The sequence below is a fragment of the Cydia splendana genome, chromosome Z (assembly GCF_910591565.1).
Source record: "Cydia splendana chromosome Z, ilCydSple1.2, whole genome shotgun sequence".
In the NCBI taxonomy this organism is placed as follows: domain Eukaryota; kingdom Metazoa; phylum Arthropoda; class Insecta; order Lepidoptera; family Tortricidae; genus Cydia; species Cydia splendana.
The window spans coordinates 21319593-21339727 of NC_085987.1; the positions used below are offsets into that span (position 1 = coordinate 21319593).

Consider the following 20135-nt stretch of genomic DNA (forward strand, 5'->3'; position numbering starts at 1 on the left):
CTCACTATAGTCTTCGCAACGTAAGAATTGATATTTAACAGATATGAATTGAAACTTTTACGAGTATTATGTGAAGCTATCAGTTTAACCAGCGGTTGCAACAGGCGGCCCGCTAGTTTAACTGAACCGCGAACCTCTCTATTGCGGCCCGCGAGCCTCCCTGGCAATTTAGTATGTAATATTGACAAACGACAATGTCTGATAAAGTCACAAATATTAACAAAGTGCGGCCCGCGTCAAGTTCGTTAACTACTATGTGGCCCTTGGCTGCTAAAAGGTTACCGACCGCTGAGTTAACCGATAGGGCTTTACTCCATGTATATAAGGGTCAATTCATAACTGTCGTATATTCATCCTTACTTAGCGCCGACTATACGCAGCACAGTCTTACTAAACCACGCCTGAACAATCAACAATTTTAGCTAACATAAAACCAGCCCTTTACGCAAAATTTAAACCGTCTAATGAACAGTCACGACAATTTACAATGACATAAATATTTTTCACCACACCAGCTCGTAAAGGTTCTCTTCATTATTCAAAACTTATGAGAAAGTTGCATTTTATCCACAAGAGTGGCAAAATAACTAAATACAAATTTTGAGTTGATTACCTCATGTTGGCTGGTGAAATTGACTTTTAAAGTGATGATGAATGATAAATATTTAATAGCGTTCATTTGGGTTTGATTTTTTAGGTTTTGCCATTAGTATTTTCCTTGCGTTGGTAAAAAAAAATTGTTTCACTCGGTAGGTAGCAGTTTGTTTAACCCTCGTGCGCTGAAACCCTCGCAACACTCAAGACTCCACTTTTCGAACAAATTCTGGAATCTCTCGCTTGCTCGGGTATCAATATTAGCACGAGGAGTTAAACAACATCTTTGTCCCCTTGTAAAACAACTAACTATGTAATTATAGTTAATTTATGAGAATATGGTACATATGTCGACTTTATTTATCTTCACTGAAGATGCTCTCAAGTGTGGCGGGGTCCATGTGGTGCGCGCTGTCGTCGGGCGGCGGCGCCGCGGCCGGCTCGGGCTGCTCGCTGCTGTGGTGGATCTCTTGGTGGATTCTCATGTAGTATGAATCGCTGAACCTTTCTGTGCAGAGGTGACACTCGAGTTGTTCCTTCGGCAAATCCTCATCATCAGTGGATTTGTGTTCCTCAGCTATTATCCTGTTAAGTCATAATTAAATCAGGTAAGATGGATAAAGTTATTGATTTATTGTCATGCATTGATTAATGTCAATTATTATTGTGTAAGCTCTAATTAATCGGTATCTAATAAATAATACCTTCGCATTAAACATTATGGACGTTGTCTAGCGTGAGCCCTTATGTGGCATATACGCAACTTTTGACCCCGACTTGACCCTAATGATGATATACTTGATTAAAGCTATCCTATATTTCACCAAAGGTTCAGCGCTATAGGTATAAGCGTGAAAAGATTTCAAATTTTCAAAGTAAGAAATAGGGGTCTCGCCCTACATCACATTATTTATAAAAATTATAAAGTACAATGTAATATTTTTTAATGTAACGTAAACTTTATGTGAAGCGGTCACGTTATGTCGGGTTTTGCGGAACACACTTGACACTGACAGTGCAAACAGCCAATATGTAGTCTTTAAGAGGAAGCCAATTTACCAGTTTAATTGTACGAAGAGTAAACGCCACTAAACGCGTGGATTATTCAAAATAAAGTCACAAATATTATTATAAGTAATTACACACGCAAATAAAGACTGTATCGCTATACATATAAGGACTGTATGTCAACTTCTATGACAAGTTTTTATTTTTAAGTAGTTAAGTAGGGCCTTTTTTTCTTCGTCTATCTGACAAAATAGTATTATTTGTATTTTAAAACGATTGAAGTCGATTTTGTGAAAAATTTATAAATGAGAGGACTTTCCGCTCAATAAAGAAAAAGATTTGTGGAAAGATGTGTTCGCGAAAGGGGATTTCAGTGAGAAAATTGACAAAAAATTTAAACGTGAGAAGAGCAGTTCTGCTGTACAGTCAGCGTCGTATAGTAGGTAGCATCCTAAGTATTCAAATAGTTCGGTACGCCATACAAATAATATGGTGTACCGAACTATTTGAATGCTACCTACTATATGACGCTGACTACACGACGATAGGCCAAAGGTATGGTGCCATCTTTTCGAGTTATGGCCCCATACCTTTGGCCTACTCTCGAGTAGATGGCGATACTTTCTGATATTTAACAAATTTAACACATATCAGTGAAAAGTAAGGATCAAAGTCAAATGGCGTTCTAAAAGTGTTATTCATTTGTGTCGAAAGATGGCAGTAAATGTACTGACTACATAATTTACTTTGACAATATTCCTCTATTTTAAATTCTCTTTGCTAAGAGGATCCAACTCATTTAATTTTTGCTAGAAATTTTTCAAGTAGGTATTGGATCAATTTGTTTGTTTAGAACAAATAACGAAGATATGTTTTCTTTGTCCTTGTATTTATCTATAGTCTTATCTATGAAATAACGGTATTTGGCTACAGACCGGCTACAGATGTCTATTTTAAAAGGAGAAGGAACCACGGCCCTCCTAAACGCAAACAAAACAGTGTGCAATTAAAAACTTACCGTTTTACATCTTCCAGTGTCTTGGGCTTTGGTAGGTCTTTTGTAGTGATTACTTTACACCGCACTCTATGCCTGGATAACTGTTCGAATGAGTCGAACTTCTGGTTGCAGCCGTAGCATATGGCTTTGTTGTGGCATGTCTCATGAACCATCAAATCTGTAGATGTTACAAAATCTGAAAATTAATGAAATGAAAAATCGTTTATTGGTCACAATCATTGTGTAACATATGAATAAAGTGTTGGGACCTCCCTCCTAGTACGGCAAAATTATCGTTTTTGGCCACTGTACCCTTTGCACTAATATACAATAAAATACGTTAATTTATTATCTAATATCTGGGAGACCGAGCTTTGCTCGGAAACATACAAAAACTCAAAAATGCGCGTTTTCCCACTTCCCAGAGATAAGATCGAGATTCGAGATTTATCGCCCCTGAAAACCCCCATATAGCAAATTTCATCGAAATCGTTAGAGCCGTTTCAGTTATATATATAAATAAATATATTTATAAATAAATAAACAACAATTGCTCGTCTAAAGGTATTAGATTAGATAGATATTACCATTACTAGCTCGATTCGTTGGAACTTTAAAAACTAAAAAATAAACATTTAATATTATTACTTTTCTATACAGGATGTTTTTTTGTGTTCCGCTAACTTTGGAAAACTAAAATCGAGCGCAAGGTAGTCATCGGGACATTCTGGCGCGATTCTGTATCGTAAATAACTAATTAGTAAACTACCTAATATTAAAAGCTTACATAAATATACTTATTTCTTAGGTCGTATGACATGAAGGTCGAGCACGTAATAGTAATGAAAATTGACATTAACCTAAATTGAGTTTATAATAGTATGTAATGAAATTTGTTTCCTTAAAAATATGACACTTTCCCTTGAGGTTACAACTTTGTTGCAAAATGTGCTTAAAAAGTACTTAATCCCTGTGGACTAAGTAATTTTTAATGTAAAGTAAACTTAGCACTTTGTTCTGTAGTAAAGTACTAAGTTTACATTGTTCTGTGGAGTTCTTTTTAATGCAAAAAATCAAAGTATAGCATAAGACTCGGTGAGCCCTATTAGAAATAGTTATGGAGTAGTAGGAATAGGTGTCTACCTGGTGTATAGGTATGGGTTAAATAAACTTACTTCGTTTACATGTTGAGCACACGTATTTATCCTTCTTCTTTGATGGGGATTGTTTCCCCCCCATTTTTCTTTTTACTGATTTGTAGGAATGTTGTGCTATCACATGAGCCTATCAGAGAAAAAAAAACGGTATAATTATTTGGGAGTTTAGTGGCAATAAATTAATAAGTTAAATCATTAAAATAAAAAAGTGCTTTCACTCGCAGCCTGACTAGAGTCGGACCTAGCACAGACTTAGCAGTGACAGAGTGTTGGCGTTTCCCTATAAAAGTATAATTCATAAAAAAATATGTTTATACTTCAGAATTAGCTTAGACAGACTTATGTCTACACTCTACAGAAGAATGGCACATTAAATACAAAAATACAGATTCCCGCAGAGAACAAGATTCTATTTTATTTAAGCATTAGGTAAGCATGTTACCAGTGTTATTGAGGTTCGGCTGGCACTTTCAAATAGTGGCGTTTTTAAATACATGCTTATAAATACTTGGTATTACTTAGTTAAAGTTTCACCTCATATCCTTTTTCAATATTCAGTTCATCATTCACCTTACTACAAAACGTTACCTTCAGCCCAGATACACTGTGGAATGACTTGGCGCACAGCATACACTCCAGAGGAAGGTCACTAGGTACAGGGTCAGAGTCTGCCTCACTAGTGGGTTCCTCTTTCAATGGTGCATCTAAAAACTGAAATGACATTTTATTACCTATTAAGCTCAATCACCTATATGAACTTGTCAAATACCTATAGAAACCTTTGAAAATAAATATAGACTAGAATAAGTAAACGAAACACATAGGTATATGAAGCAAATTGATTGATAAACTGCCTTATGGGCATTTCAAAACCAGATTGTGAATGAATTTTAGTTAGTTATATAAAAAATCATACCTCTTCCAGCATTTCATTTCCATTTGGCTGTGCAGAATGCTCAGTTCCTTCATGGTAGGAAAATGTACCTAGAAATTTCAATGAGTTGAATACTAGTATAAGATGATGTTTGCCCATGTTAAACAGAAAGTTATCAAAGTAATATTTTGTACTAACCATTGATCTTAATAGGTTGTGGTTTTATCCATTCCTCAGGCTCTATTTTTATTTCTGCATCTGCTAACTCCTTGTATAGTGTATCAGAACATCCATTTCCATTCTCACCATAGTCATTATCAGACAGTACTTCTTGTTTAATTTCTATATCCATGGGAATTTCAAAACAAGTATCATTTACATTTTGGTCTAGTTGAATAGGTTTGGGCCACACGGTGGCATCACCTGGGTCTAAATCTGTATTCTGAGGGAACCTCTGTCTAAGAATTCTATCACTTTTTTGTACAACTGCAACGAAAGTACACGCATTCTGAAGTTTTGTGTAACAAGTGTTACAGATAAACTTTGAATGTTGGTCTGTTGATGATAGCTGTAAAGTAAAAACGTGATCTCCGTCAATGTCAAACAAAAGTGATACATTGACTTGGTACAGTTGTAGTGCATAATTATTTTCCATCGTATTGTCACGGAAACGTTTTGTTTTGCTATTTCAGTCAGTCTTGGTACAAAAAGTACGAATGTTTCCGAGAAAATATGATATAATACAGATGTAGTGCATAATTGTTTTCCATAAATAAACGAGTTGAATTAAAACCATGTAAAACTCATAATGTGAATTGTAGGTCTTACCTTGATATGTCCAACTTTAGCAAGGTCCTCAGCTACAGTACTTTCCATTCCTTCCCATGGTGATGACCAAGCATCAAAAAGATTGACTAGGCTTGTGGTAGGACCAACTTTCTCAAGACAAGCCCTGCACTCCCACTCATCTGTTTGTGTTGTTGGCTGATCCATTAAATCATTTGATGTTGCACTAAAAGTATCACAAAATTAACAGATAGAAATATTTTTAAATGTTTGAATTTATTTCAGAGTTTTCAGACAAAACTAAACTATATAAAACTTTCGCGTTTTGAACACATACTATCTCACATTAATCGCGCTGCGACCAATGAAACCTGTGTCGAAACGTCAGTTAATAAAGGTAATAAAATAAATTCGTAATAAACCCGTCTATAAATGTGAGTTAAAACTAAACTAGTCTGCTGACAACTGTAAGCCGGGAAGGAACCAACCTCCATATAGATAGATGAGTTGGATTCTGTATAAATGGCAGTCCAGACTATATTTCCTTCATCAGACAACTTGTGGTAAATATCAAATTATATTCCATACAAAATCTTTCATTCATTCGTTTTTTTTAGCATTAGAAATAAGGTAAACAATCTTTATGTGTCTTTTAATTGAAAAACACATTTTTAAAATAAGTTACGGCAAATATGTAACAATTATGAATCTAATACAATCATTTATATTCTTCTGCTTTCATAAGTAATAGTTACTCATTTTTAAAAAGCGTTTTCCAATTAAAAGACATGTCAAGATCGCTTACCTTCTTGCAAATTCTTTCTAATGCTAAAAAGACGAACTATAGTGGTATCACAACTGGTATGAGATATGATGCCTTGTAATAATACCTACTTGTCAAGAATAGTTTCTGATGATGCAGAGAATTCAATGCTTGCATTACTATATGCAAATACAGTTGGTAAATTTGCTTTATCACCATTAATAAAATGGCAACTGCACAATCGGTCTTCATTAGTAGGCTCCTTTTCTTTAAGCCTAAAAATTTGTTTCATGATATTATTTTAGAATACTGTTAACAATAAATAATAATTTTAAAAAAGGCTAACAACGCAGGTTAAAGAAAGTGTAAAAATTGTGTATCTCCCACTTATCTCGCCCATTGCCAGGCCATTGGTAAAAAGTTATGTGTTGATTGTCTAACATGATACAAATCAGCTTCATGCACCCAAGCCTACAGCCACTATACATATAGCTAACCATAACAACTTCTTACCAAAAGCCTCAGTTAAATGATATACCTCCTCATAATTTCGAAAATGGAAGGATTTATTATATAAAATATGGAGTAGAAAGGCGCGAAGGGTTATCATCCCATAGAAAACTTGAATTTTGCACCTTTTGTCTACTGACAAAGTTGTTGGCAGGCTATACAAATGATGTTCACTTACAAGACAAAAACTTAAAAAGTAAGTCTCATCACACTTGTTGATTTATTTTTCAGAAATTGAGAGCCTGAATCTGTATGGTCACTTAATAAATTCAGATATTCCAGACCACAGATTCAGGCTCTGACTACCTGAAAAGTCAGCTATGGACATGTTGAAGGAGTTTAAGCAAAATGTAAGCCTCAAAATATGGTTACTTCAGCTTCTGCAGCAGCTTCAATAGTGTGATTTGTATTTCGCCATTTGTCGGGTATTTCAGAAGTTCCATCAGGAGATCAAATACTACATATTAAGATGTAAATCTGCTTCATAGTGTCGTTTCGTCATAATCAATTTTCCAATGCTGTCGAGGTCTACCAGCGTCTTTTTTAACATCATGTGACAAAATAAACAGATTCACAAAAAAAAAACAAGAAAACTACGTTAACTATGCTTACGGGCAAAGAGCTTTCCACTGCTCGAATAGTTTTGTATCGGCAGGAAATCTGAAGAAACTGCAGGTTTCTCTTCGAGAAATATGATTGCACCCGGGTGCGTAACAATAAGGCATTATCAACGCAGGACAACCCGATTCCATGTGATTATATACAACTCTCCATAGCGTTACGTCACTATTGAAGCAATTTGTAAACCTATAATAAGAAAAATAAAATTAGAATTCCGCACTATGATAAGAAGTAAATATTGCGACTACACTGACAAAAGCAATGCAACGCCATTTTTGACAGCAATAGAGAAGTAGAGCGAATAGAGATAGAGCATGGGACACTTATTAGGTGAAGACTTTAAGTGATTTTTAACAAATCATCAAAGGTATTTTTTTGTCTCAGAAATTCTAGTTTTTAAATCTAACAAAAATTTATTACAAATGTAGGTTATTCTGTTTCAACACAAAAAGCATCTCACCCAACAGTTGGCAGTGTTGGGTGAGCTGCTTGAACCAAATGAAAAATATATTAATAAAAATGAGATTAGAAACCACATTTTTTCTCTATTAAATACCTATATCGTAGAAATACTTACTTATAATTTACTTGCGAAATGTGGTAGATAATTGAGATAACCGGTAAGATTCCGCAGTAAAGATGTTGAAACCGTTTGACTGCGACATATGGATAATGAACGATGTAGATTGGGTTTGGTTGTGTTTAGTTCAAAGAGTAGTATAATTTAGTTTATGGTTAATCCAAACCTTGACCTGACAGCACTGGCTCTCATTTAAGTGTCTACAGATGGCCGCACCGGACCGCGACCTTGATGCGATATTTGATCGTGTGCAAGGAGATCCACGTAAAGGCGTATCCAGACTAGTCAACTTTTCGCCAATCTGATTAAATTGCCCGATCGAATCAGGACGTGCGGACGTAAACGCCAATTTGGCTCGCCGATAATGACCGATATTACCGCTAAAATGATGTGCGGACGCAAGAATACTAATTTGTGAGGCCAGTATTTTCGTTCTGGGGCATTTTTTCAATTTAGAGGGCTCTAATATCACCATTAACCTAAAATTGGAGATTGACGCCAATTTCATTTCTGATCAAATCGACCGATTTGATCAGTCCGGTCTGGATACCGCTTAAGGACGCAGCTATCAGGTATTAAGTAGCTAACACACTATCGCACCGCACCAAGGTCATTGTGGGACGCACCCATAAGCGATATCTCTTTCTCCCTCTTACTTATGGGTGCGTCCCACAATGACCTTGGTGCGGTGCGATAGTGTGTTAGCTACTTTAGTGAGCTCGAAAAAGATATATTTTGACCACACCAAGTTCCCGGTCCTTAAGCCTGTCTGTGATGGCTTTTACAGTAAAGTCCCGTAAAGTTTGATGTGTGTCCAGATGCCCTACCGCGAAAAACGAACATTTTAGGCATATAACATAGAGAGGCATATAATGTTTTTCTTTGTTGGTAGACTAGTAGGCCCTCTGGATGTGGAATTTAATGTGGCAGATTGACCTTGTTCACATTTTGGGGCTTTGCCTCACCATGGCCTCACCCTTTGCCTGAAATAAAACATCAATAGACATTAAAGCTTCTTTACATTCGCGGCTCGTGGCTTGGCTCGTGGCTCGTCTCGCGTTCGCCTCGAGCTCATAAGCTCGTCGAGCTAATGATTACACTCTCGCCTCGTGGCTCGTCAAGCTAATCGATTTTAAACACAAACGGAACGGTATAAGGTTTGTAACCGAATGTCAACCGAACGCGAATGTAAACAGCAAGCACGTGTCCCGCACGAGACCATCGCGAGCCCCTTTGACTCGTGCCCAAAAAAGAGCCAGGCGAGCGCGAGCCGAGCCGCGAGACGAGCCACGAGCCCATCGCTTACACTCGTATCTCATGGCTCGGCTCGCGGCTCGGCTCGTGGCTCGCACGCGAATGTAAACGCTGGTTAGACTAGCTGACAAGTGACAAATTTTCATTTGCCATTGTCAGTGTCAAACTTAAATTTCGGTGCGTGCAATGAAGCATGCGTGTTCCGTGCATGTGTTTTACAAAGTGTTTGAATAGAATGTGCTATCTGCATTGATCGACACATGCGCACCTAAGTTTTATTTAATTATCAGGCCTAAACGAGAATCAAAATGGAAGAAAATACACCTACTGTTAGTTTGGTCTCCTGTATGCATTTTGTGCGCCGCGGGGTAGCCAAAGAAGTTCCTGAAAAGGTAATTATGCTGCTTTTTGGCAACCGCGTCTTCTGTGGATCTACCCGCCGAAAGTAAACGAAATATCCAAATACGTATTATTATTAGTGTACAATCAATGAACTTTAACACATTAACTGCCAGACAGAAACAAGGCGGGTTGGCAAGGCCACCTAATGATCAACACGTTAGTGTACGCCAGGAGAGGAGCCCACATGGTGGGCGCCAGGGCTGTGCCTAATTTCATAATCAAACGTCCTGTTACTATTTTGTTAGTTCAAACTGGTCTCGACACTATGTGACTCATTCACAAAGCAATTCTAATGTTAGCTTCATCATCTCAGCCATAAGTGTCCACTGCTGAACATAGGCCTCCCACTTAAATGTTAGCTTAAATACAGTGAAACCTCGATAACACGAATCTAAAGGAAAACTCTACAAAGTTCATATAAACGAGTTTTCGACTTATAGAGTGTATCAACTTAGAGAGGTTCAAGTTTTTATTGAGGTAAAATGAATGAATCATATGTATGAGAGAGGTAATAATACATATTACATACATACACATGACAAATCATTTTATTCAAGTTACAGAGGTTTGTTGACAAATAATTTTTGAGATAGAGGTGATAAAAAAATACATCAATTTTTTCAAATAATAGATTTCAGTTTTCGAGTTACAAAGGTAAAATTTGTACTGGATAGCCGTAAAGGGAATCATTGGTTACTTTGTCTTAATGAGGTTAAATAATTTGAGTTATGTAGGTTTTGCGGCTCTGAAGGGAAGGGAATAGCTTTAGGTTCCACGGTAACATAATAATTATTAATGTAACCTAACATAGCTATTGGAAGCAGCTCCAAATGGTTTTTAGGTTGTAAAACATACATACACAATCCCAAATAGATATCGTAATTTACAACATATAAAACATTGTCTAAATAATATTATGCTGGTATCAACCTTCAAGCTGTGCACCAGCTAGATGGGCTCTTTCGCATAGCCTGTTGTTATCTAATGCTACCTATAGCAACAACCCTAGTGGGTTGTCTGACATCTGAGCAAAAGTTATTAGCACCCACTAGACAGGTTCCTGGCAGTGAATGTGTTAAATAGGTGGTAATAAAATACTTGTTGCTTTCATTACTGTGTTTTGAAAGTACATGTATTGTTTTATGTTTTGTAGATCGAGCTGACAGAAAAAGAGCTTGAGAAAATTATAAAACAAACTGCAGATGAGTTGCGGTAAGGTCCTCATATGCATTAATTCCTTAATCATGTAATGCTGAAATGTTGATTTATTTAACACTCTAATGGCGTTATTCATAAACGCATTACTGGCCTGAAATAGCTATAAATTGTTTGTCTTTATCTGTCATTTTGACTTATGTATTTGTAAGAAAGGAATATAACATACCTAATTTAACTAAATCAGGCTCAGAAAATTATACGAATAAGGGGGTAATAATCTAATATTATAATGATTCCATAAATGATTGTTGATGTAAAAACTGCTAGCTTATATCCAATTTTATCTACTGGGTATATTAACTAAATATAAATGAAATAGTTTGACAGAGAGAGGAGAAGATGTATCGGACGATGAGGCTGAGGCAGGTCCCAGCTCTGCCCGACTTCCTCCCGAGAATCCCAATGATGAGTTTGATTTTGAAAAGTATGATGAAGAAGATTCAAGTAAGTGATGCTTCTGTCTATACAATACACATCAAATTATGTTATTATAAATTTGTAGTAATGATTTAGTCAGAATGTTTAAGTGCAATTTTCGTTTTCCAGCTAACCCAGTGGGCATAGGAACTGTAGCAACTTTACCCAACTTGGGAGATTTGGGTGACAATGTCCAGATTAGGGTAAGCAATAAAGATTACATATTACAACCTAATAGCACTTGACTTATTCTATGTATCAAAATCGGGATTTCCAAGTATATTGTGTTTGAGATGATTAGGTAGGTGGGTAAAACTTTATCAATATTTAACTTTTTAATGGAAAAGGGGATGCTGTTTTGCATTGCTAACAGAAATTGTTTATGGAATTTATCTTATACCTTTAAATGAGCAATTCTTGTATATAAATATCATGTAAAAATTGATAATTATATAAAAAAAGTATGTTTTTTAGTCTTTTCTACTTTATTCATTTTTTTGGTTAGAAAGTGCATTGTTTTTGTTCTAAAACTAGATTCCTCACCCTTAATTTATCCGAAAATGATATATCACATGCCCTAATAGGTATAGTTTTAGAGATGTGTTGCTCCAAGTGAAGCGCGGCAGTGTCGAACTTCCCCCCTCCCCCTCACTAAATGAGCGGTGGCTCTCGATGGCTCCCGGTCTGAATCTGCTCAAGACCAGCTAAGAATCAACTGTGCCAAGTTTCAGCGCATAGTCACAAAGTGCAAGGTTGCCATACAATGGCGTGCACTACCAACGATCTAAAACTATACATGTTAGAAATGCCACACTCGTTTGATACGTCTAATCATATGTTCATAAACTGCTTTGCTAACGCTAAATTACATGCTTACTTCAAAAAATGCATATTTGTCAACTTTTAGGCTTAGCTATGTTATGAAAAACATTGCACATAATATCTCTCTAAAACTCCCTCCAACCCGTGATGATTCGTGATAATATTGGTCAGTCCATTGTTAAAATATATAATTACAGACAGACGGGCCGGATAGCGACGAGGAGGACGACATCATCAAGCCCAGCGACAATCTGCTGCTCGTCGGCCACGTGGAGAGCGACGCCAGTGTTCTAGAAGTCTACAGTCAGTTTATCTTATGCCTTTAAACACTACTTAACTCACTTCACCCACACACAGTAACTTATCACCTCATTCTAATGAACCTACCAAGCTATTTGGATACGCGAAAAAATTAAACCTAAATCAAAAAGTGAATGAGGCTGAGTTGTACTAATAAATTAATAATCGTCGTGTATTTTCTATGTTAAACTAGACTTAGTATTTTTGTAAGAATTTATTATTGACTTGTATGTGTAATATAATTTAGAATTTATCACGCGGAAAACGTTACAAATATTATACTTCTTGTAGTTTTCAACAAAGAAGAAGATTCCTTTTACGTTCACCATGACATCGTTCTGCCGTGGTTCCCGCTGTGCATCGAGTGGCTGAGTCACGACCCTTCAGACACCAAACCAGGTAAAGTATAGCACAAAGCACATTTTGATTGTCCTATTATATTGTTTGTTTGCGCGCACTAATGTTTAGTAACGTGAGATTTGTGAGCAGGTAATCTTTGCGCCTTGGGTGGCATGGACCCCGTCATCCAGGTGTGGGACCTGGACATCGAGAACTGCCTCGAGCCAGCCTTCAAACTCGGCCGGAAACCCAACAAAAAGAAGAAGACCAAGAGAGTTGGCCATAAAAACGCTGTCTTGGACATGTCTTGGAACAGAAATTTTACGTGAGTCTTCTACGAATTCACCTGTCAATTGGATTGGCTATGGCCTTGTTGAATTCCCCACAATAATCATCGTATCATCGAGAGCGCCATCTACGATTAGCTTTTACCGGTCTTTCCCATTGAGTTATTCTCACCTATTATCAACAATTTGTTATCCCTGGTTACTGGGAATAAGCATTCCTAGGTGTTATCAACAAACACCAAAATAATTTTAATTCAGGCCGAAGTGTATAAATAAATACAGGAAGGACACTTTACTATCACATAAATACAAGTAATACTCGTTTTTTACTCTTTACTTCAAATGTATGTATGTTTTTAAGTGAATAGGGATGTGTTATTAGAGGCACCTGAAAATTATTAGTAAAACGTATGGCAGCAGTTATTTTTTGACACAATTTCTATTTAATAAATCGGATAGAATTATAAATAGTAGGTATCTTGACCTGTGACGTCACTTGTTCTGCTTTTAAATATTTCATATAAATTCCATCGTTGCTAATTGTTTCACTATTAGAAAAAAGGTACTGAATTTACTAGTGATTCAAATACCCCATTTTAAGAAGTACCTAAGTTTATTTAGAGAAAATTTGGAGTATTTTTGTTTACCTACTGCAACAACTTTGGTTTCAACATTATTGACAAACAAAAAAACCTAATCACGGCGCGAAATAAAATAGTAAACATTTACCTAGGAGTTGTTTCAGTAATCAAATGTTATATTATTTGGTGTTTCAGACATGTTTTGGCTAGTGGGTCTGCTGACAACACGGTGCTGTTGTGGGACTTGGACCAGGGAACCCCCCACACGAAGCTGGACTATTTTCAGGACAAAGTGAGCAAATGCTGTGCATTGAAACTCCAGTGACGTCGCCGTAATAAATTGATTTCCATCACTCGGTTTTTGTCGACGTCACTCTTTTGACATGTTTTCAAAACGCCTGAAATGATTAACGTGTGGCGTGTCATCTGCATAATTTCATTGTCAGCTGTTGATTTATGTCAATGTGGCAGATGACACTTCCTTTTCGATACTAACATTGCTTTCCACTGCCAAAGACATATGTAACTTCGTATAAGATGAATAAAGTCTAAGGAAAAAAAGTGCCTCGGAAATCAAGAAAAAGTCATTCTCGAATAGATGGTGCACACACCTTTAGCCTATGCTCGGCTAGATGGCACGACGACACCGTTTCATATTTAACAATTTTAATACATCAGTGAATGAACATGGGTCAAAATGATACAAAATAATAAAATCATTTATCCATATATATAATTTTTTTTGATAATTTTATACGTTTTCATTTTGAGTTTGAGTCGTGTGTCGATAGATGGCAGTAAATTCACTGTGACTACAAAATTTACTATGACAGGACCCCTCTATACTAGAGATGCCACGAATATTCGGCAACTATTCGGTATTCGGCCACTTAGCCGAATATTCGGTATTCGGCCGAATGTTGCTTACTATTCGGCCGAATATCGAATATCTGTTGCACCTACCTAAAAAGAAAAATACACAAAAAAATAACCAAAAACTAGGTATATGTCATATTTAAAATGTATTCTTAGAAAGTAGTTAAATACGAAGGCACGTTTTTGAGCATTTGTTGATTAAAATATATTTTATTTTTATCATGGGTCTGATTGGATTGACTCTAACTACATTCATTAATTCTGTTCGACATAAAAATATATCTTAGCAAACGTTGTGCTTTGTTGGCGAACAGTATTCATAATAATTGTGACTCAAAATGTTCGCATGTCATGCCGAATATTCGGTCGCCGAATATTCGGTATTCGGCCGAGAGAGTAATATTCACTATTCGGGGCATATCTACTCTATACTATCTATTCTCTTTGCCACAGCGCAATATGTTCTCTAAGACAAGTGTAACATAACATAATCGATAGAGAAATTTGACTATTAAATTTATTTCATAATTAAAATAATACATAAACTAAACATAAAACTAATTAAAAACTAAACTTAAATATAAATATAAACTAAATAAGTATAAAAAATTGCCTACTGAAGCCCGTCCCGGGCTGCCCCCGACGCAAAGGTGCCCATCACGCTCGCTGCGTTGCCGCGTTGGACTGCGATGGACAGCCTTTGCATCAGGAAAAACCCGGAGCGGGGGTCAAGGCCTCTTTCTAGCAGGCGACGACCCAGCTCCCGGAGGAAGGACATACCCTCAGCGCACCAGCAGCATAGAGAAATTAAATATTAGCATCTCGTTTTGATTGAATGAATGAATACATGATCGTTTATTTGCATTAAACAAGCGATTTGGGGAGTAACGATGTTATTTGACTGTCGGGGTGACAATATTGAAGTGAATAAATGGTAACTCATGCAAGTAAGACGCAGTTCTCAGATTTGATGCTCGCTTCCAGACCTCTCTCTAGTTTATATACCTATCTGGGCCAGTGTTACGGTTCAATTTTGATCGGTAAAAAAGTAAGTGTGTCATTGGGGTTATTAGACCATCGGGTTAGAATGTAATTTGTGTTGCAGGTGCAGTCGGTGTGCTTCCACTTGCACGAGCCGCAGACGCTGTTGTCGGGGAGCTGCGACGGCGCGGCGCGCGTGTCCGACTGCCGCGACGCGGCGGCGCACCGCGCCTGGCGGCTCGGCCCCGAGATCGAGCGCGTCGCCTGGGACCCCCACAACCCCTACTGTTTTGCAGTAAGTTAACACACATTTTTGACATTGTATTTGTATTGTAACGTATTTCTTGTGTATAACTATTTATTATTATTATTTTGGAGTACTACATATGTTGAGCTATAGACAGTCATGATAATTATGATCAAAGACATTGAGAACCGCAAAATGATATGTATATATATAAATGAGAATTTTATGTCTATTCCTAGTTCTGCCCCGCGCCGCGCCTACTGCGAATTGTGCAGCTATAAACTATTGCATACACGAATCTTAAGTTTCGTTAACTGCCATTACGGAGTCTTTTAACGCAGCTTAGCGACAAGTCCACATGTTGTTACTTTATTACCTACCTCTACATACATATTTATACCTTTTCATACCTATGTACGGTCAGCCAAGAAAGTGGTTTACCACTTTTCGACTCTATTATCTGATTGATAGAGTCGAAAAGTGGTAAACCACTTTCTTGGCTGACTATACCATTGTTTTTGTAGTGTGCAATAAAGCATTTTATTATATAAATCACGACTAGACAGGTAGACATTGTAGCGTTTTTGTGACGTAATATTTGTGAGCACCGTTAAACACTCGTTATTATATTATCAAATGTATTCATATAATATTGAATAAAGCTGTGATACAGTGAATGCATTTGTTGATGCAGATGAGCAACAACGAGGGCCGCGTGGCGTACGTGGACGTGCGACACGACCAGCCCGTGTGGGAGCTCGCGGCGCACGACAAGGAGGTCACAGGTAACGCCGCTCTATCTTACTGCCGTGCCCGAGACCGTGCCCGTGCCCATCAACACTTACATTCTGAAATATGGTAGTCTACAATACAAGATTTATTGATTGTTCAACATGTGTAAAATATTGTTTAGCCTTTTTCTAATGATAAAAAATAACGAGGTATACGTTACCTCGGGCATGTTACAGTGTAAAATGCCCATTTTTCTGATACAATACTACAAAAGGATACGGTTTTTATTTGTAGGTCTCATCCTTAGCGAAATTCCCGGCCTAATGGTTACCGTCAGCACGGACGGCAAACTCAAGACTTGGGACATCCAAAGGTACCGTATCCATTAGAATCTAAGCTCACATAATAAATAAGCATAAATCGCAAGCTCGTTACCTACTTGCGAAAAATGTTGGTGCAGTGTGGAATTTATTCCATATCCGATTTAAATATCCTAGGAACTTTTTGAACTCGGTTAAAAACGATCAATTTCTGGCGGCCTAAATAACGGCGCTTTGTAAATGTTTTTTGCAGGTAGTGGCATCATATTGCACAGAGGCTGTACGATACGTCTATTTGACAATTATATGTATATCTTTGTAATCTTTTGCCTAGCCGAGGCACACCAGGCTGTTATAGTATAAAATGGTGTAGAATACAATTCAGTTATGTTGCTACAATCGTAGCACTTTACAATTAAAATTGCACCTAAATATGTGTGGTGACTTCGGGCTCTTTGTGAACGCTCCATAATGCGGTGTCTGTGTAGTAAATAATGCCGACGGTATGTTGCAGGTCGCCGCCGGCGCAGGTGAGCGAGCGCGCGAGCCGCGTGGGGCAGGCGCTGTGCGCGGCCGCGTGCCCCGAGGCGCCCTTCTCGCTGGCGCTGGGCGGCGACAACAAGGAGTGCTTCATCGAGATGCTCGACCTCACCGCCAACGAACAAGGTTCATATATACACATACAACTGTTTCCACAAAAACGAGGGATTGTGGACATGTTATCGATACGGAGGTATCTCAACTCTATAGAAAACACGAAGGCTGGTTTTAGTGTCACGCGGACCGTCCGTGCGGATCGCTCCGCACCGGACCAATATGTATTAAGTTAAGGGAGCGTTATAGAATAAAGCTGACGGGTCCGCACGGACGACAGTCCGCGCGGACAGCTTTCTCATACAATTTGGCGGTGCGGAGCGATCCGCACGGACGGTAAATTTTCTTTAACATATGTATTTTTAACTTGTTTTGCTTTTCGATACAGACTTGTCCATCTATCTTGTTGTCAATCCCTCATTTTTACTAAAAAAAATTGCAGGTATATTACTTTTATAGTACCAAGTATGAAGTATCACACGTGTCAATTAACAATGCGACAACATCTAACTTTTAGGTTTCCGTACTTACTTCAAAAGTAGAAAACCCTTAGGCCCACTTGCACCATCCCAATATCCCGGGGTTAAGCGGTTAAACCGTTAACCAAGTGTCAAATTGTACTGGTAACCATGGTAACTCCAGGTTTAACCGGTTCACCTCGGGTTAGTAAAATGGTGCAAGTGGGCCTTATAATATAACTCGTATCTGTCGTCTGTTTGTCAGCCAATGTGCTCCGAAACTACTGAACCGATTAAGTTGAAATTTGGTACACTAATAATAATATGTAATTAGATGACCTAAACACGGACGAGTAACATAATAAATTAATTTTGAATATGTATAGGGACCAATTTAAACAGGTCCATTAGAAAAAAAAATATCTGTTCTTTCCGTTCGAGCACCAAAATATCTCATCAGAAGTGAGTGCTTTCAACTCTTGTTTTTTTAACCACCATTTAATTAATCCATTATAAGATGTCACGTGACCGAACCCTCTAGAGGCGGAGATCGGATAAAACAATATCGGAATATTTAATAAAATAATTTCATTTGTTCCCTAACTTGTATAATTTAATTCACTCACCACTCTCTTGACCCTCTTTGCGTTTGTTTGATTCCAGTATCAAGCCTGTTCGAACCTCGAGCCGCGGCCGCAGCGCCTACCGCCGGCGCCAGCGCCATGGAGACGTAGACCCCAATAAATATATTACAAACGCGCCAACATACACACACGTTAATGTTGTTCGTTGAATTACCTTAAAACACATTCACATTAGGCTCATAAATTGCGGCCAACGCGGTATCAATGTCCTGTAACTACAACATAATAATATACGTTTTCTGTGTCTCCATTCTCGATAAGAAAGTAAATCTATACCACTATTACAGAGTGGTATAGGAGCAAGCTTTAGAGCTTGCTCGAAGTTTATAATAAAGCGTTGCCGGACTAAGCCTTTGAACGAGCTCTATTTTAACAAAAAATAGTCAAGCAACATTCAAGCAAGCTTATTTGTTGAGAACAAAGAGTTTTTGTCTGTAGAAGAAGTGTAGTTGTAGTGTAAGAAAACATCGTGCCCCCAACGTTTATCACAGCTAAACTAGATGGCGCTATATATATGGCGCCACGTTTTATGGTAACTGAACTGACAAAATTTGATTTTGGACAACCAATACTACTCGTACCAAATAGGTAATATATTAGAGATGCAACGGATAGTTGTTTGGCCGGATATCGGATACCGGATATCCGGCCTGGACACTGGCCGAATATCCGGTATCGGCCGCCGGATATTCGGCCGGCGGAATTATACCTACATTTCGGTTTTTCAGGTGCGCATTCTGCAGGTTTAACCTGTTTCCTAGTAAACGTTCTCGCGGACTCATTTCTAGGTTTGAAATGAGTGCGTATGCAAGTCAGTGGAATGATTAAATTGTTTTAAAATAATTAACAAGTACGATTATAACTGTATCTGTTTCTTAAATCCAATTTATTTACTCCGAAATCAAGCAATGTTACTATCCGGTATCCGGCCGGATAGAAGGTCACTATCCGGTATCCGGCCGGATAGTAAATAATGGCCGGATAGGCCGGATACCGGATAGTAACCGGATATTCGGTGCATCTCTATAATATATACGGACAAACGGAGTCAAATTCGAAGATTTTTTCTTACATTTCATACCTTTTCTACTGTTTTAGTATAATTTCTTTGCTTGAGAAAATGCACTTTGATGTTGCCCTAATATATGTTGATGTTGTGTTATATAATGCTCTAATCATAGATTATTAAATTTTATTAGGTCATTACCTATGAAATTGGCGTTTTGTTCGGAGAATTTCAACGAAACACGAATTTCCATACAATTAATTTTGCGGATATTTTTTTGATGGCTAATTCAAACCAAACAAAATTTTTCCAGTAATTTTTGACACCTTTAAGGTATGTTTTCAATATCTCCATTTCTTGAAAATTGGTACCATTAGAAAAATATAAGTAATTTTAATACTCGAACCGACAGCACATGAAAAGACCTATTTTCAAGGCTTAATTCTGAACACTTAACAATAAAAAATAACAATTAATTGCTGTCAAGCAGTTTGGCGAAATCATATTGTAGTTTTATTGTAATTGTGTATGTACTTTTGTAAAAAAAAAAAAAACTAGGATCAGACTTATATCTATGAACAAAAACGCCAATTTCATAGGTAAGGACCCAATATTAGAACACCATGGTCAACGTAGCTTCGAAAGACCTACGAATCCTACGATATGACGTTCTGATAGTCCATAGGATCATTTCGTATAAAATAAGTGTACATACAAGTTATATTTAGCTACCCGAAAAAAGTTTATATTTAAGCAGACATGGTACG

The 20135-nt window shown here is 37.5% G+C and overlaps 2 protein-coding genes across 3 annotated transcripts; one reads left to right on the top strand and one right to left on the bottom strand.

The window, feature by feature from the left end:
- Window positions 1-851: 851 nt before the first annotated feature.
- Window positions 852-7981, bottom strand: LOC134805240 (uncharacterized). Of its 2 annotated transcripts, XM_063778548.1 has the most exons (10): window positions 7888-7981; window positions 7302-7496; window positions 6311-6454; window positions 5459-5642; window positions 4829-5198; window positions 4673-4740; window positions 4345-4467; window positions 3775-3883; window positions 2621-2795; window positions 852-1179 (listed from the first exon to the last, which is right to left on the bottom strand). In XM_063778548.1, exons 2-10 carry the CDS (start codon window positions 7439-7441, stop codon window positions 951-953), a joined length of 1542 nt encoding a protein of 513 aa, XP_063634618.1. In that variant the 5' UTR covers window positions 7442-7496; window positions 7888-7981; the 3' UTR covers window positions 852-950. The 2 variants fall into 2 exon arrangements, with proteins under 2 accessions (XP_063634618.1, XP_063634617.1); XM_063778547.1 differs by lacking the exon at window positions 7888-7981 and having other exon boundaries at window positions 853-1179; window positions 7302-7538.
- Window positions 7982-9386: 1405 nt separating this feature from the next.
- Window positions 9387-18582, top strand: LOC134804814 (periodic tryptophan protein 1 homolog). The gene is made up of 13 exons (XM_063778071.1): window positions 9387-9536; window positions 10700-10758; window positions 11084-11208; window positions 11311-11384; window positions 12201-12306; window positions 12595-12702; window positions 12793-12967; window positions 13706-13802; window positions 15492-15662; window positions 16309-16399; window positions 16641-16719; window positions 17181-17332; window positions 18382-18582. Exons 1-13 carry the CDS (start codon window positions 9453-9455, stop codon window positions 18450-18452), a joined length of 1392 nt encoding a protein of 463 aa, XP_063634141.1. The 5' UTR covers window positions 9387-9452; the 3' UTR covers window positions 18453-18582.
- Window positions 18583-20135: the final 1553 nt, after the last annotated feature.

What these genes read in the sequence shown, in the direction of transcription:
- LOC134805240 (XM_063778548.1), bottom strand. Translation starts at nt 7,441, where the DNA reads ATGGAATCGGGTTGTCCTGCGTTGATAATGCCTTATTGTTACGCACCC. An exon ending in GAAATGAAATGCTGGAAGAG is followed by an intron (nt 4,468 to 4,672) that starts GTATGATTTTTT and finishes ATGTCATTTCAG; the next exon opens with TTTTTAGATGCACCATTGAA. An exon ending in ACAGTGTATCTGGGCTGAAG is followed by an intron (nt 3,884 to 4,344) that starts GTAACGTTTTGT and finishes TTTCTCTGATAG; the next exon opens with GCTCATGTGATAGCACAACA.
- LOC134804814 (XM_063778071.1), top strand. Translation starts at nt 9,453, where the DNA reads ATGGAAGAAAATACACCTACTGTTAGTTTGGTCTCCTGTATGCATTTT. An exon ending in TGGACTATTTTCAGGACAAA is followed by an intron (nt 13,803 to 15,491) that starts GTGAGCAAATGC and finishes TTTGTGTTGCAG; the next exon opens with GTGCAGTCGGTGTGCTTCCA. An exon ending in ACAACCCCTACTGTTTTGCA is followed by an intron (nt 15,663 to 16,308) that starts GTAAGTTAACAC and finishes TTGTTGATGCAG; the next exon opens with ATGAGCAACAACGAGGGCCG.